Genomic DNA, 16,853 nt, shown 5'->3' with positions numbered 1-16,853 from the left:
GGAAACGGCGCCTGCGTCATGTGACGGCAGCTCCGTTGCCGCCATCTTGAGTGCAGGCAAAAAGAGAAAAAGCTACAAGGCTCCCTTAAGTAACATGGCTACCGCAAGCGCTCGTCGTTAATTGTGTCCCGGAGACCCGCGTGCTCGTCAGCCGACCTCAATGCAGCACTCCAATTGGCTGAAGGCTCTGAGGAAAAAAAGCTTGAGGGAGCTACCGCTGCTCTTGCCGCTGCATGGCGTTTTCTTGACCAGAGATAGTTCTGCCATGCTGAGTTAATGCCTTCCGTGCGATGAAGAAGGGCCGCGTTGATCACGTAACTAGGTCGGTTGGATGGAAAGGGCCGGTAGTGTCTTTAAGAAGTGGCTGTGGGAGGCGGCGCAGGGGGTTTGGGGCTCACACAGACTACAATTCCCGGCATGCCATGTGCTTAGTTATCTCAGGTACGAGGAGTTTGCCTAGAGCATCCACTGTACTGCAGCTTGGAAATTGTCGTGGCTTGCAGTAATAATGTGTTTGGCTGTTTACACTGAGCATTTTATTTCAGTTCTGTCTTGCCACAAGTATTGAAGGGGATGGCAAAAGTATGGCTAAGCCCTGTGATTTAATACTGTATTCATATCACGGATTTTCCCCTCCCAAGGTGCATTAGTTCCCCCATCTTTGTAGAGACAAATAAAAACAGAAACATCCAGCTTTTTCTTGTGAGGAACGGAGGATGGAGATTGCAGTTGCTGCTATTCATGAAATGTCTGTAATTATAGAAGAAAATAGATACAGTATTCGAACGGCCGTGTGTTTCTGCTTTTTTCTTACAACAGTGGTCAGTATAAGTAGTAGTACATCTCAAGGCTTTTCACCTTCTGGTGAAGCCAGAAATGTAGTCACCTGTGTTCTTTCATCATGGCTTTGTGTAACAGTAAAACTCCATAGCAGGAAATTAAGCTTGTGGACCTTGGTGGCTTGGGGTCAAGCATGACAGCAGACATGCTACATTCAGACAAAAACATGGTTTAGTGCTATGTGAACGAACTAATGCCCTCATTTCCTTCTGCAGCATAACCATGAGGCGATCAGGAGCCTCTGGTTTGGTTTTGAATAGCAGTTTGTTGTTTTGTTCAAACTGGAGCAAATTTTATTAGTTTACACTACGGTTTGTTCACATATACCCAAATCAAACCATGGTTTATGATCCTGATTTGTTTGAATGAACCATGGTAAAAACATTACCCTGTTCAGACAAAATAACAAAGTGTGGTTGAAAACAGAAGTGGATGCTTATGATCACATCATGGCGGGGTGCGAAGAGAGGGGAGAGCAGGGGTACACAAGCCTAAGGTGTGGTGTCTGCAACTTAGCCACGGTATCTTAAGGGTGAAAAACAATGCCAAACTACTTGAAAGTAGGATTGTATTGGAAACATAACTTTTGTGTTAACCCTGATTGAGTTGCCTTTAAGGTAAAGATAGGCAATTCCTTCATGCCAGTTACACCATTCTTCTAATTTTCCATGCCAGTTAAAGACCTTTGTAGAGGATGGTTGGAAGCTGCAGAAAGTAGAAGAAAAGGAGTTTTCTATTTAGGGATTGAGAAAAAGAAACACTAGTAGATAGGAGGAATTTTGGCCAGAAATTGCAATTGTGTATATTGTATCATTTTGGAGGATTTTTTTGTTCTTATTATTTGCTTTTATGTTTCTTGACAGATTTGAATGAAAATCTCACTTTGTGCTTATTACTTCAGTGTGTAGATATAGCAACTGAAAGAACATCAAAGATGGGCTGATATCAAGCTATTATTCTTTTTCTTTTTTACATTTGGGGAAAGGGATGCTCTCACTTTGAAATGAGCTTACAGCATCTCTTTCTGAAGACTACATGAAGGCTGATTCAGTTTACTGAAACACCTAAATTGACTACTCACTTCTATCCTATCCCATCCCATCCCACGTTTCTCAGTTTTGATAAGGGTTTTAATACACCTCTACTCCACAAACTACATAACTGGGCTGTTCCTTCAGGAATTTATCCTCTCTCCATTGGTGTCATTATTTTTTTGCATCATGGTATTTTTTCACCAAACAAGCAGCTTGGGGCTACTGAAGTCACTGAAGAAAAGTCCCATGTTTTATCCCATGCCAAAGCATCAGCAGATGCCCACTGTCTTGGGGTGCTTCATTTTCACCTCGTCATATCAGTGTGCAAAACCAGTGGATCCCAGAATTCGTCCAGGAACTACCAAATTGAGTTTTAAAGGTAAAGGTGAAGGTATAAGGGAGACCACAGTGGGGAAAGACTATTCTTCTCCACGCCCTTTCAACCTGTTTGCTGCTGGAGCATCGAAGAGGAGATCAGGGCCCCGTGAAGCCATTGAAGATTCAGAGCGCTCCATCCTTTCGAGGCGGATAACACTTCATCCTCCAGAAAAACCTTTGAGTGCTGGCGAATGGGAAGAGCTGAAGGGACAATTTGAGGGACTGAGAAAGTTTGAAGTGCTTATGTTTGAGCAAATGATAGCTTGCAACAGCCCCATCGATGTGGCCAAATCCTTGTTGGCTGCAGTGGCTAAACGAGAGGGAGATATTCAATACAGTATTTTGCTGAAGTACTTGTGCCTGTGTGTCTCTCAGGGGAGCACGGAGGAGATTTACGATGTCCATGACATTCTGAAAGCCAGATTTAAGACTTTAGAAACATCGGGTTATGGTCTTCTCATCAGAGGTCTGAGTGGTACACCGCGCTGGAGGGAGGCCTTGTCGCTTCTGGAGGAGTTAAAAAAAGTCATGACCCCTTCAAAATCAAACTATGGAGACTGCATCAGGGGGGCCCTTCTTAACCGGGAAATAAATCTTGCATGCGAACTGTTTCATGAGATGCTAGCTAAGGACCTGGTGCCAAACCTGGATACCTTACAGATTTTCTTCGACACTGGCAGAAGTGTGAAGGATGACATTTTGAAAACCGAACTCATACAGATCCTCTCCTACTTAAGAGATAATCAAGTATATCCCGGGGAAGCTTTAATGCAGAGCATAAAGCAGTGGTTTGAAAGGTAAGTTTATCCTGTTGCAGGTAACTGGCTGGTCTGATTCAGTCAGACTTGCCTGGAGACAATTTCAAATCATACAAGCTTCAGAATATGATCACTCTAAGCAACTGTTAACCTTTGGTTTTGTTTATTGTTGGTTGTAAATGCACACCATGTGTCACATACTTAGGTAGGTCTCCTAATTTTGTGTCTGTCTGTCTGGCATTAGTTACAGCGAACTTAGAGATGTGGCTAATCGTATTTTTTTGGCAAGGCAAGGTTCCCTGTGGAGGTGAGCAAAACGCTCACTAATGAAAAGGGTGTTCTACTTTCTAACTCCCTTTGTGTGTGTGCATGGCCGCATGACTGTAAAACATAAGCTGACCCACTGTGTTAATCACTTAATCCTTATTTTTCTCAACAATACAAGGAGGTATTTCAACAACCTACCACATTTCACATCCCTTGGATCCACTTTCTGGTTCCTTTAGATCTCTACCTGCACTCCCTCGTGCGTATTAAAGAATGCCATGGGACACAGCCACTTAAGATCATTTTAAAATATTTTTTGTTGCAGCCTATTGACACCCTTGCACAGGTTAAGTAACAGCTACAACCTTTTGCAAAAGTTCTGCCTTCAGAATACGTACGTACTGAATAGGTAGATGTTAAATGATATTTTCAAGCTTTTGTGGGCATGTAACCTTTACCTTTAGTTAAGTCTGGCATACTCCTAGGTATATTTGCTCAGAATTTGCAGAATGGATGGGTTTTATGCACGAGTAAGCGTGCATCAAATTGCAGGTAATGCATTTGATCATTTATGTGCTTGCTTGCTTATTTATTGCATTTGCACACCACCTTTCTGCCAAAGCACCCAACGTAGTTTACAATTTTAAAATAGTAAAATAAATAAATGCTCTAAAATGTAGAGTGACAATTGTCTCTAGCTGACAGGGAGCTGGTGGAAGAGGCTCCCTGGCCTGGCCTTGCTTGCTTCTGCTCTTAATTAAGACCATGTTCTTTAAAAGTCCCAAATGTTCAAAATACTTTACTGACAAGTAAGTATGCATAGAATTGTTGCCTTAGTTTGGAACTAGTCACAAGAGGTGCATCTTTTGGACTGTGATTAAATTTATAATATCATATTCTAATTTTTGTGCAATTTTTTGTAGTATTCCAGGAGAAAACTGGAAAGGAAGCTTAACTACCATCAAACATAGGTAAACATTTTTTTAAATCTTAAAGCGCTATTTAATAATTTTGCTTATCACTACTTTGATCAAAGATTTTCAGCCCTGGCTTAAAGTGTTGTTTTTTTTTTTAATTGTTTCTGACTCAAAAAAAGGTCTAGATCAGAGCTCCCCAAACTTGGATCTCAGCTGTTTTTTGAGTACAACTCCCATCTTCCCTAGCTAGCAGGTCAAGTGGTCAGGGATGATGGGAACTGTAGCCCCAAAACTGCTGGAGACGCAAGTTTAGATTTTTAAAGCTTTAGTTCAATAGAAACTGCATGTATGGTTTGGTGCCACAGCAATATCTGCTAACAGGAGGAGTGATGAATAAATGAACTCTATAATCGTAAAATCTTCATTTTTATATACTCCATCTAACTGTTGGGCAAGGCAGTGTGTGGCCTTTTTTTTTGGTGTAACACTAAATCATGGTTTAGCTTACCTGAACAAGCCTTGGGCTCATGTGCTTCCTCCTTTCCTCATCTAGCACACCTGTGAGGATGACATTTGGTGTTTTCATTTCCATTTTCAGCCACAAATTAGCATCATTTCTGAACTTAGACACCTGTGGTCTTAACCACAGTCTACTGCCGTAGTGGGGAACCTGTGGTCCTGCAGATGTTGTAGGACTCCTACTCCTATCAGCCCTACACAGCATGGTTCAGGGGCAGGGATAATGAGCTGTAGTCTAACAACATTAGGAGACCTTTGTACTAAACCTTAGCTTAGCATTACATATGAACAAGGATCCAACATGGTCCTGCAAGACATGAATAAATGCACCTTTTAATTATTATTTTTTTGCAATTTTCTGGTATATAACATTTTTCTTTAATCATTGTTTGAAGGAAAATCAGGTTTACTTTGCAGATAATTTTATAAGCTGCTGATAACTGACTGTGGCTTGATTGATGTTGCAGTGGACAATGCCCATCTTGTAATCAGTCCTTGGAAAGTATTAACCTGAGTCCAGAAGAATACAGCATTCTCAAGGAAAGAATAATAAGGGATGTGATACAAGGGACTGATACATTTAGGAAAACAACCCCCCAGGTGAGTTGCAAGGAAACCAGTATTTTTATACTGATTTGCTTATAAGAAATGATGTATTTGCCTATAACCCTGCTGTAATGCTGCTGCCACACTGGCAGAACAGCATGTTTTTTTAAAGTGCCGTATTTTTCACTCTATTAGACGCACCAGACCATAAGACGCACCTAGTTTTTAGGGGAGGAAAACAAGAAATAAGAAAGCAACGAAAAGCATCCTGAGCTAAAAGGGAGCGCTCCTCCATCTTCGCTCAGGAGGCTTTGCGGGGCTATCCCTGAAGCCAGGAGAGCAAGCGGGATCGGTGCGCACTGATCCCGCTTGCCCTCCTGGCTTCAGTGAAAGCAAGCCTACTGGCTTTCCCCCCACCTCCCGCAAAAGCCGTGCACTCTTTAAAGGGAGCGCGGCTATCCCGGGCTTTTGTGGGAGGTGGGGGAAGGGACGGAGCCGTGCACTCTGTCCCTTCCCCCACCTCCCACAAAAGCCAGTGATAGCCGCGCGAAGCCTCCGCAGGCCAGCGGGATGAAGGCTCCCCGTGCCCTGCGAAGACTTCACGCGAAGCTAGAACAGCTAGAGGGAGCGCGCAGCTGCAATCCCCCTGGCTGTTCTAGCTTCGCCGTGCGAAGCCTCCGCAGGGCAGCAGGGAGCCTTCATAACCTGCCAGGAAGAGGCTGTGCACGGCTAAGGCTCCCCCAAGAACCTCACTCCCTTTAAAGAGTGCGCGGAGTGTATGTGCGGCTCTTGGGAAAAGCCCTGAAGAGCCGCACACATGTTCCACGTGGCTCTTTAAAGGGAGCGCTGAGCACAGCCTCCCGCCTGCATTCGCTCCATAAGACGCACACATATTTCCCCTCACTTTTTAGGAGAGGAAAAGTGTGTCTTATAGAGTGAAAAATACGGTACAGTGGTACCTTGAGTTAAGTACTTAATTCGTTCTGGAGGTCTGTTCTTAACCTGAAACTGTTCTTAACCTGAAGCACCACTTTAGCTAATGGGGCCTCCTGCTGCCGCCGCACTGCCAGAGCACGATTTCTGTTCTCATCCTGAAGCAAAGTTCTTAACCTGAAAGACTATTTCTGGGTGAGCGGAGTCTGTAACCTGAAGCGTATGTAACCTGAAGCGTATGTAACCCGAGGTACCACTGTATTTTGTTTATGTAGCTCTTGATAGGTCCCATCCTACCTAATTGCTGCAATAGCAAGCCATGGGACCAAAGCACAAATAATATAAAAATAGTCCTCAAAGGTTGTGCTTAATTTATGACTAATTCAGAATAACAGAGTAAAGAACATTTTATATATAAGCTACATCATTAGCATGTGAATCATTGGTGGCCACCAGATTTTAAGCTGGCACCCACGGTACATACATATTTGAGGCCATTTCCTTTGGACTGGTATCTACTTTTAGCATCATAAATCCTTAAGCTGTAAAAAAAAACTTGAAAAATGTATACATATTGCAACACTAGATTAAGGCATGTTGTATCATTAATCTGGACCTATTTATAGGTCCTCTGTGAGCAGACATTTCCATCCTGCCTATGATGAGTCTGATTCTGCCCATGAATTCGTTTGTTCCATTTTTAATAAATCATGCCACAGTTTAGAAATTATGCCATGTTAAAAGCACCATCTCTAGAATTAATAATTCAAATACTTGTATTGTTTGCCTCCTTGGAATGTAAACGGGCCACTGGATGGCGCTCGTGTTACATCTGGGATATGACGCTAGAGACAAAAAAATACTAACGGAGATCAGAGATTGTGGAAGATGCATAACTTGTATTATTTCCCTTTCTTCTGCCCCACCCTTTAAAGTGTCAGTTACTAATGGATCAGGGCATTTCTTTCAGGATCACATTCGTGGAGCTGTGGCATTTACAAATTCTTCACTCTTCTACAAAAGGAACAGCACAGTAATGCTTTGATTTGTAAAGTAGGAATCCTTCTAATGTGAAATATATATGCTGTTACAGTTGTACCTCAGCTCCCGAATGCCTTGGGAGTTCAATGTTCCGGCTCCCAAACGATCAAAAACCGGAAGTGAGCGTTCCGGTTTTTGATCGTTTGGGAGCCGGAACGTTGAACTCCCAAGGCATTCGGGAGCTGAGGTAAAACTGTGAGCGTTCCGGTTTTTGAACGTTCTTTTGGAAGCTGAATGTCCAATGGGGCTTCCGTGGCTTCCGATCGGCTGCAGGAGCCGCGCTTTGGTTTCTGAATGTTTTGGAAGTTGAATGGACTTCCGGAACGGATTCCGTTTGACTTCTGAGGTACGACTGTATTTCTGATTTAGGGAATTTGCTGCTCTTTAAACTAGTCGTAGCAACGTAGTTCAATGAGGCCGCTTCCTATTTTAGTACCCACTACGGGCTGAGCAAACTCCCAGTTCAAATCGTGCCTCGTCCATGAAATAATCTTGACAGCCTTAGGCAAATTCTTTTTCTTATTTTAATCTCTGTTTAAGTTCACTTTGTGCCGTGTTGGCTAATAATAGTGGCTTCCCTAGTGGGGCTTTTATCAGAAATAATGAGGAGGTGTGTTTGGGACCAGACGTGGGGGAATCCATAGTTGGATTTAACTTTTGAATTCAGCCCAGGGCTCCCGATCATGATTTGTTGGGGAGAAACAAACCACAAGTACTGGTTTGGCTGTAACACAGAATTAGCCATTCAATTGGTTTTTCCCTGCTCCAGGAAGAGAGGAGCGAAGTGCTCAAAGTGTGTGGTCACCATCATGCAGGGCATATACAACCTAATTTTGATAACTGTGTTTCATGGCCAGCATTGTTTCTAAATGCAGTCATCATTATTTCCATTAATTGTGTGTTTTACTGTACAAATGAGAGTGTATGCAAGTGTGCAGCTCCTCTGTATGTACCACTTAACAGTTTTTTAGCTATCAGTCACAGAAAAACACACATGTTTTTGTGTTAAACATGTCTGTCTCAAAATCCCAAGAGCCTCTTCATTTCCTGACCTGTTCCTCACATGTTCAGGAACAGGAAATGATGGGGTTTTAGGAGGTTGGAGGTGTTTGATAAGGAAAGTTATTTTGTGGCCAAGAGTAGATTGACTAGTGTTGATGCTGGTTACGGGGCTATTTTTTCTGTCAGGCCTTTCTGTTGATGTTTACTCTTTAAGCCCTTAACAGTTTAACCTTGGTACAGTGGTACCTCAGGTTACATATGCTTCAGGTTACAGATGCTTTAGGTTACAGACTCTGCTAACCCAGAAATAGTACCTTGGGTTAAGAACTTTGCTTCAGGATGAGAACAGAAATCGTGTTCTGGCGGCGTGGCGGCAGCTGGAGGCCCCATTAGCTAATGTGGTGCTTCAGGTTAAGAACAGTTTCAGGTTAAGAACGGACCTCCGGAACGAATTAAGTACTTAACCTGAGGTACCACTGTACTTTAAAGTCTTCTGTATGTTTCTCTTGATATGCTGTTGTCATAATTTGAGGGCTTACTCCAGATCTCTTGAACTTTTGGGCAAGGCTGGTATTAACTAGGATTAGGGGAGAGGTGAGCGCTGCACCCCAAAGTTGAATTCGACTGGCCTTAACCATCCAGGGGTCCTTTACCTTTTTACCTTTAGCCACCCTATGAAAAGTCTTGCCAGGCACAATGTGTCAGGACCTATCCTTCCTAAAGATGCAGCTTTTTAAAAAGGCCCTAAGCTGCACTCATTTGTTCACTTTGTGTTTTATTTTGACAAGAACTGTTAAACTTGTGTTTAGTTTTATGGTAATACTTTGGCGTTGTGATTGGTTTTGAGTCAGGGATTGTTTTTGCTTTGTGTTGTCTTGCTATTTTAATTGTTAGCTACCTTGAGTTTCTTTGGAAAGCTAGGCAGGATTGAAAATTTAAATCAATCAATCTGCCTGAAATGAAGGGGGGTGTATATGTATATGTATGGACACGGGTGGCACTGTGGTCTAAACCACTGAGGTTTGAATCCATGTCATGGGATGAGCTCCCATTGCCCTGCCCCGGCTTCTGCCAATCTAGCATTTCGAAAGCACACTTGTGCAAGTAGATAAATAGGTACCGCTGTGGCAGGAAGGTAAATGATGTTTCTTTGCGCTCTGGCACTTGTCACGGTCATCCATTGCACCAGAAGCAGTTTAGTCATGCTGTCCACATGGCCCGGAAAACTGTCTGTGGACAAACGCCGGCTCCCTTGGCCTGAAAAGCACCCCATAATCACCTTTGACTGGACTCATCCGTCCATGGGTCCTTTACCTTTTACCTGTGTATATGTATTTATAGATATAATTTCAATGTGTGGCTCAATAAACTTGAGCTTCAATGGCAGTAGTAGAATCATAGAATCGTCAAATTGGAAGGGACCACGCAGGTCATCTAGTTCAACCCCCTTCAGTGCAGCATTTTTTTGCCCAAGGTGGGGCTCAAACCCACAACCCTGAGATTAAGAGTCTTATACTCTACCGACCAAGCCATCTCAGAAAGAGTGTTCTTTGTGAAAAGAGTCGTTATTAATGAAATTGGCTGCCACAAGATATGGCGGCAGCTACATACACACAGGTGGGGTAAATTTTATGGGGGATAGGTCTGTCCAATAGATAAATAAAACCTCCAATATCAGGAGCAGTATGCCACTGAATTCTCATTGCTAAGTGGCAAACTGTAAGGAAGGCCTGTGTCCTCCTTTTCAGGAGGATATGACTGGCCACTGTTGGGAGTGAAATGCTGGACTAGATCAGCCTTTGGGTCAGTAGGACTGTTCTTATGCACGTGCATCTATAATTAGCAGGCCACTAAGGGGAGAGAATCTATGGGTTTGTTATGTTGGTTGGTTGATCCTCGGGGTCCCTGCCAATATGATTCTATAATTTGATGATTGCTAAAAGTGAATCATTATTTTGAGTAATTATTTGGCTTATGCTACAAATTTTGGGAACTTACCATGGTTAGAAATGGCCGGAGTTTTTAACACAAAGCTGGGGCTTTTCTGGAAGGGATTTGTTGTGGGAACAGCTCTAGTCTTAGCCTTGATAATAGAATGTTTGTTTTGAGGCAAGTATTGGATGTTTGGGGAGATTCCATTTCTCACTAATAATAGCTCTTGCAGCAGCTGCCTGAAATCAGATGTAGATAGAGAAAGGCATCTGTTCCGTTAATGTTTTATTATTATTTTTAAGGCATATTTGCACTTATCCTTGCCCAAATTATATGTTATGATGTAGTGACTGAGATGCCTGAAGTCTCAAGAGGTTGTGTCAGTGACGTTGCTCCTAATTTTAACTTATTTTAATAGGAAAAGCAGTATTTGCTACAGCACAGGGCCTTTTAACTAAGATAACATCCTGATTGTCGGCTTATTAAAAGACGTAAAGAAAGCTGGACAACAGGGGAAACTTCACTGAGCTGTTCAGGAATTAGCATGGTATCCATTTAAGACTGAATTTTTCAGTTCCTGTATAACATAATTTCTAAATCTTCCTGTTGCTAGGAACTGATGTGCATGCTTACTGTGGAGAATGACTTAAAACCCTTGTTTCAAAGAAACATTGATGTAAAAAAAACCCTCGAATACTAGCTCCCTGAAATGCAACTTCAATTCCCATATCTCAAGAAACGTATAAATTACTGTTTCCATTATGGCAGAGAAGGCTGCTGGCTCTTCCCGGGCTTGAGAGGATAAGTAGTTTTATGGACGCCGTTATGGAACAGTTGGTTTCTAATTTTCCGTACTCAGTGAGGTGATCTGCGTTTGTGATCAGGTGGATGTACACGAGGCCCTTTCTTGTGAAGCCACAGTGAGTCACTGAAGACACATGGCTGGCATTCCCCTCCCAAATCAGTCACACAGTGATCCAACTCAGGTATTTTTCTTTCTGAAACCAGTTTGTGAAACCAAATGTAAATGAATGGATGATTGTTGCCTGTGGAATCCTTCTTTTCTGCCACCATGTGCATTAGAGAAGCATCAGTAAAGACATCAGAGATACCACTGCTGTACGCTCTCTCACTTCCTCTGAGCTCAACAGAGTCCAACTGAGACCAGCAAGCAGAGTTTCCAGGTAGACAGCTGGAATCATGCCTTAACCACTGACCTTTCCGGATATTTGTTGTCTACTTGCTACTCTTAGTAGAAGTCCATGGCACCAATGTACACCTGTGGTCGACTGACTCTTCAAAGCTACTCATTCAGCCCTATTACTTATCACAAGAAGGAAATAACTAGATGAATTTGACTGTAATGGCAGCTAATTATCGCCTTTCAGCCATTTGTTAGTTAGCCAAAGAGCTGCAGTGACAGTTTAATGATTCATTAACTCACTTCTATTTCCACCCCACCCCCCTTCTCATCTCATTGTTCGGCTCAAGATCTAATTTCATTTCACTTAATTAATTTCAGTCTAATTTGGTTGAGTGGTGTTTGGAGAGAGAAAAAGTTCACAGAAAAATTTAATTTCCTGCTTCTGAAGGATGTGCCACAATATTTCTACCAGGAGATTGAGCCTGTAAAAAAATCACTCTTCGATGCTGTATTCATAGGGGAACTTTTTAAGGCCTAAATCTGTTGGATTCCACTTTACATTGCATCACATCCTTAACAGTTGCTGGTCATGATGGCTATAATATGTTACATCCAGGATCCAAGGCCACATCCTTCTGAATGGTTGCTGGGAAACAGCAGGGCCCTCATGTCTTGTTTGTTCTTAAGCACTTGAATGAAACTGAATGAAAACGCTGTCCAGGTAGCTAAAGTATCTGGGAGTCTTCCTTTCATTTTTGGGTTGTCATTTTGGAGCAATACATCACTTAACCTTCTGACAGCTATCTTTCCCCACATGGAGCTGTCACCTCACCTTGCATACCACAAACTCCATTTTTAGTTCATTTTTTCTGCTCATAGCATATCCAGGTTCCTACCCAATTGCCTTCTTCCTCTCACTCTCCCCTTTTGTGGTCCCCATGTGACCTCCTCTTGGCCTTTCATGAGAGGCAGTTTAGAAAGCTGGCAAAGTAATTACATTATTGATGCGTTCATGTTCTAAGTTTGCAAAGGCCCTTTTACAGACGACACTCTTGCATGTAATATAATCCTACATAAAAACCAGCATGGACATGCAGCATTTCCAACATACCGTATTTTTCGCCCTATAGGACGCACTTTTCCCCCTCCAAAAATGAAGGGGAAATGTGTGTGCATCCTATGGGGGTGAATACAGGCTTTCGCTGAAGCCTGGAGAGCGAGAGGGGTCGGTGCGCACTGACCCCTCTTGCTCTCCAGGCTTCAGGAAGCTCTGCACAACCCTCGGGAGCCCCACGCGAAGCCGTGCCGGGCTCCCGAGGGTTGCGCAGAACTACCTGCGCTCCCGGGTTCGGCGCAGCTCCGCGCAACCCTCGCCGGGCTCCCGAAGGTTGCGCAGAGCTGCCTGCTTCCCGATGTGCGGGGCGCGCTGGAAGCAGAGCGCCCGGTGCTTCGGGAAGACATCCGCAGCCTAGGGAGCCCCACCAGCCAGCCCCACAAGGTCAGGGGACAGCGGGGAGGCGCAGCGCCGCCATCCCGCTGTTCCCCGACCTGGTTTTGGATTCCCCGACCTGGTTTTGCGGGGGAAATAAAGGAAACCCCCCCTTTATTCCCCCCCCAAAAAACTAGGTGCGTCCTATGGGCCGGTACGTCCTATGGGACGAAAAATGCGGTAACTAAAATCAGTACTGATTTAAAAATTAGTACTGATTTAAAAAATATGAAGGGTGTGAAGCAGAGCATATAAAAGCCAATTGGCTCATGGAAATCCTCCGAATTAAGCAAGCCTTAGCAGGCCATAATGAGGGGGCCACAACCAACCAACCAAAAGAGAAAAGGCCAGGTTCTCATACTGGAGGTTGTACAGTTTGAGAAACTTGGGAATAGGCCCACTCAGATGCCCTGAGCTACTAGCAGAGTTTATAGGGGAAGTGGTTTTCATATGTCTCAGAAGTGGCACTGATGAGGGAAATTCTGTACAGGGTTACAGCTGGTGCAAGAACAAGAAACTTGCAAACACTGACTAGATATTTTTTGGTAGAATGGTTGGCAATACTACTGGGGTCAGAATGGGAAGTGTTTATGGTGCATCCGCAGGGCTTGTCCCTAGGTGTAAACTTATTGGTAACAAGCCATAGCAGATTCCCCTGAAGGAAAAAAGGAAAAAGAAAGTATTAGCATGTCAGTTCTGCTTTCCTTTTGTGCTGCACAAGTGTCTAGGGTAATTAGAAGGCTTTGGTGATATGCGTGAGTTGACAGGGTTCATTTCGGGAAATGCACCTGCAATAACCCCTGAGAGGCAGTTTGAGTAACAAAAGCAATAGGGAGTTCCCAGAAGACTTGCTGTCAGGTATTTTGAAAGAAAAAAAAAAAAGAAGCAGCAAGAACAGGATTAGAAATGTAGGTTTTTAAAATGTAATGTGGAGGTAGTGACTAACGTCGGTGACTAATGTCAAACGTTGGAACAAAGTGCACTGTCACATGTATTATTGATAAGATTTTCTCAAGATCTGCTGGTTGCCACATTGTAGGGCAAAAATGAAAAGAAAATCCTAGCCACCCCAAGTAGTTTGCTTTGCCATCCTGCAATTCTCAGTTGATTTCAGTAGTTTTACTTCATCCACATCCTACCTGATTGAAAGTGGAACTGTAGGCGGCAATTTAGATACACTTGCTTGGGAGTCAGTGCCAGTGAATTCATTGGGATTTACTTCTGAGTAGACATGTATAGGATTGTATTGTTACCCCCACTCTGTCCATTTGGGCCTATTTTGTGTTCTTTGATTCTGGTGAACTTTCCCCTTCAAAATCATGCGTGTAAATCAAAATGTTCTTTTGTTTCAGGTAATTGAATGAGAAGCCAAAAGAGCTTGGGGTTTTCTGTCCTAGGTGTGCAGCATAGCTTGATCATCTTGTTAACTACATGTTGAGCACCATTGGTACTATTTTGCTCACTAAAATAATTTATGCACAGCAAAAGATTTGGATAATTACTTCAGACTCCTCTATGAAGTTCAGGCCTCTGACTTTACCGCTTCCCTGTCCTGCAGTACACTTGTCCCAAAATGTGCTCCTGTAGTTCCACAGCCTCCAGACCTTCCTGCCGGTGGGCCCTGTGTGATGTTCCTTTTTCTATGCTTTCATTTTGGATTGTGCTTTCTTCTGAAGCGACTGCAAAAGAACTGGTAGAGGAAGTTGTTGTTTCTTGGTTGCCCGCTGAGAGGCAGCTGCAACTGCTATGAGAGAGGTTTTACTCAGATTACCAGGAATTGAGAGGGGTTGGGAAAACCACAGTTTCCCAGTTTCATTTCTGCAAACTCTGGAAGTAATAAATTAAAACAGCACACATGGATAACTCAACCCAAAGTGGATTGGTGACATCGCTCAGAATAGTTTTTCAGATATGTCTGTACCACTTCATGGAGTTCTAAAAACTATTTGATAGGCTTGATTGGCACCTCCATCCTAAATATGGCAGAAATTAGTTCATAAACCTTATGTTTAGGCCTAAAGAGAACAAATAAGCTGTGTAGCTACTGCAGGTGTAAAAAATAAAATTTCCAGGATATGTTCCTATCAACTGTTTAGAGTCAGGGCTAATCTGTACTCAGTAATTAAAAAAAAAAATCAATTCTGTGCTCGGGTATCCTTGTGTTGTGCCAAGAAAAGTGGATTTCTGAAACTTATATGCAAATTAGCATACATTAATTTTCAGTTTTTTTTATATAGACTTAGATGAGTGGCAAATAAATATACAGGCTGTAGAGGTTCTCAATTTCTGACTTCTGAATCTTCATAAGATATTGCCCATATACATTGAAGCTTATCATTGCAAGCATAAGGACTAGAAACTTACCTACAGTAAAAAGAGCAATAAAAGTAGCTTGGTTGCTGAATTCTGTGCCCGTTACCAATTTATTTTCTTTGATTGAATATATAAAATCTGGTTGAAAAAAACAAAAATAGCAGGGTATATAATAAGGCAGTTATGTTTCAGTGTTGCTTTTCTTTCAACTTCTTACCTTCTCTTTTATTTTTTTAGGAACTTGAAGAATTTCAGACATTTGTGAATCAGTGTCCCCCCTTTGATATTGTGATTGATGGCCTCAACGTTAGCAGAGTTTACAACAAAGCCACTCCATCTCAAACTGTAAGTACCATTCTGTCTCTTAAATAACTGTGTGTGTGTAATAGCTATTTTACCGCTTCAAATTATGGTTTAACATTCTGGCTTTTCCTGGAGCCATCAACCATAGTTTCTCATTTTTTCTTAACCGAGAAACTCTGGTTAACTGAAGATTTGTTTGTTTACTTCCTAGTGTGTAGGAAGCAGGGAAAGGGGCTGCAATTGCTGCCATAAGGCTCTTTCACACCCTCTTATTATGCTGAAATATGATAACTTGGACATGGCCAGCATGTTAGAATCCATGCACAGAATGCTTACGCCATTCTTTATAGAGGACCCCCATTCTAAGTAAAATGTTCAGGGAAATGTTAAAGGGATACCAGGGATGAGGACCTGTTGGAGAAGAATGAATTGACTGCAGACAAGAATGAGCGAGGTGTTTCCAGATAGGCACAGCCCACTTGTGCACTGTGCTGATCATTGCCACTTCCAGCAGGTATCCCCATGCATACAATCAAAGTTTAGTGTGAAATCTGTCATGAGAAGCAACCACTGGGATGGGAGGACTTCAAGGTCTCTTCTTGACATCAGTTTAGTTAGTGATTGGGCGCAAAAAAAAGAAGCACCTCAGAGGTGAGGTACCTTTTTAAAATCATGAGTGTCTAGAGTTCTTGTTGCCACTTTTTTTGCATAATGGATGCTGTCCCTATAGCTCCATATAGTCTTTGGACTAAAACATCCATTGCCATGGGAATTGCTTGTTTAGCTTGTGGTTGTTTGACAGGATGATCTCTTACCAGCTTTTGACAGAAATCGTACAGCTTTTGCATCTGGCAGAGTATTAACTGAGGCTGTGGTGGTGCACAAAAGCCTTATCAGAAACTTGGCGTAATGGCAGCCCATGCTAAGGTCTTGCTATTACTCTCCTTAACCCTGTAACATATCTTTCCTGGTGTTTTCATGTCTATGGCTAAGTCACTAATATGTTGTTGGCTGGTGGAAGCAGGGATTTACTTTTTGTCTTGTACTGATAAGTTGAACAAGTTTTGCAGAAGGTGCAGTGAGAACTCAGTACGGTTTCTGATAACTGGCAGCTCAACCCTGGTGTAAGGAGAAGAAGCTCGGAGTTGATATGAGGAGCAGTGGTGAGCCAGTATAGAAACATGCAGTATGTCAATGCAAATCCAAGACATGTGTCAGTTTGTGTCATTGGTTGCATACTCACTCGCTGGATCATCATCTTGTTGTGTTGAATGGGCTTGCATGTTCCTGTGACCCTTGTGAGTGAAGCCATCAGGAGACTCGTACTCCCAGCAGGGTCACCCACGGTGGTAAGGTCAAAGGGGAGGAGCTAGACAAAGAATGATCCAAAAAGTCCTCAACGGCAGAACAGGCGGAAGATAACAGGCAGTATGTTAC

General features: G+C 42.8%; 1 protein-coding gene across 2 annotated transcripts in view; it reads left to right on the top strand.

The window, feature by feature from the left end:
- The first annotated feature begins 190 nt into the window (after nucleotides 1–190).
- The window catches only part of PRORP (protein only RNase P catalytic subunit), a 49,731-nt gene continuing 33,068 nt past the window's right edge, over nucleotides 191–16,853 (top strand). Inside the window, exons 1-5 of one of the 2 annotated variants that reach the window (XM_083508170.1) lie at nucleotides 191–322; nucleotides 1,704–3,049; nucleotides 4,201–4,248; nucleotides 5,181–5,313; nucleotides 15,351–15,458. In XM_083508170.1, coding sequence (XP_083364296.1) covers nucleotides 2,061–3,049; nucleotides 4,201–4,248; nucleotides 5,181–5,313; nucleotides 15,351–15,458 — 1,278 coding nt within the window. In that variant the 5' untranslated portion in view covers nucleotides 191–322; nucleotides 1,704–2,060. Of the gene's footprint in view, nucleotides 442–1,703; nucleotides 3,050–4,200; nucleotides 4,249–5,180; nucleotides 5,314–15,350; nucleotides 15,459–16,853 lie in introns of both variants that reach the window. The other variant, XM_083508171.1, reaches the window with a different exon arrangement.

Source organism: Podarcis liolepis, assembly GCF_965112155.1.
Source record: "Podarcis liolepis genome assembly, chromosome: 1".
Taxonomy (NCBI): Eukaryota; Metazoa; Chordata; class Lepidosauria; order Squamata; family Lacertidae; genus Podarcis; species Podarcis liolepis.
The sequence above is the reverse complement of the archived record's forward strand: the minus strand, read 5'-3'. Positions and strand labels throughout refer to the sequence as shown.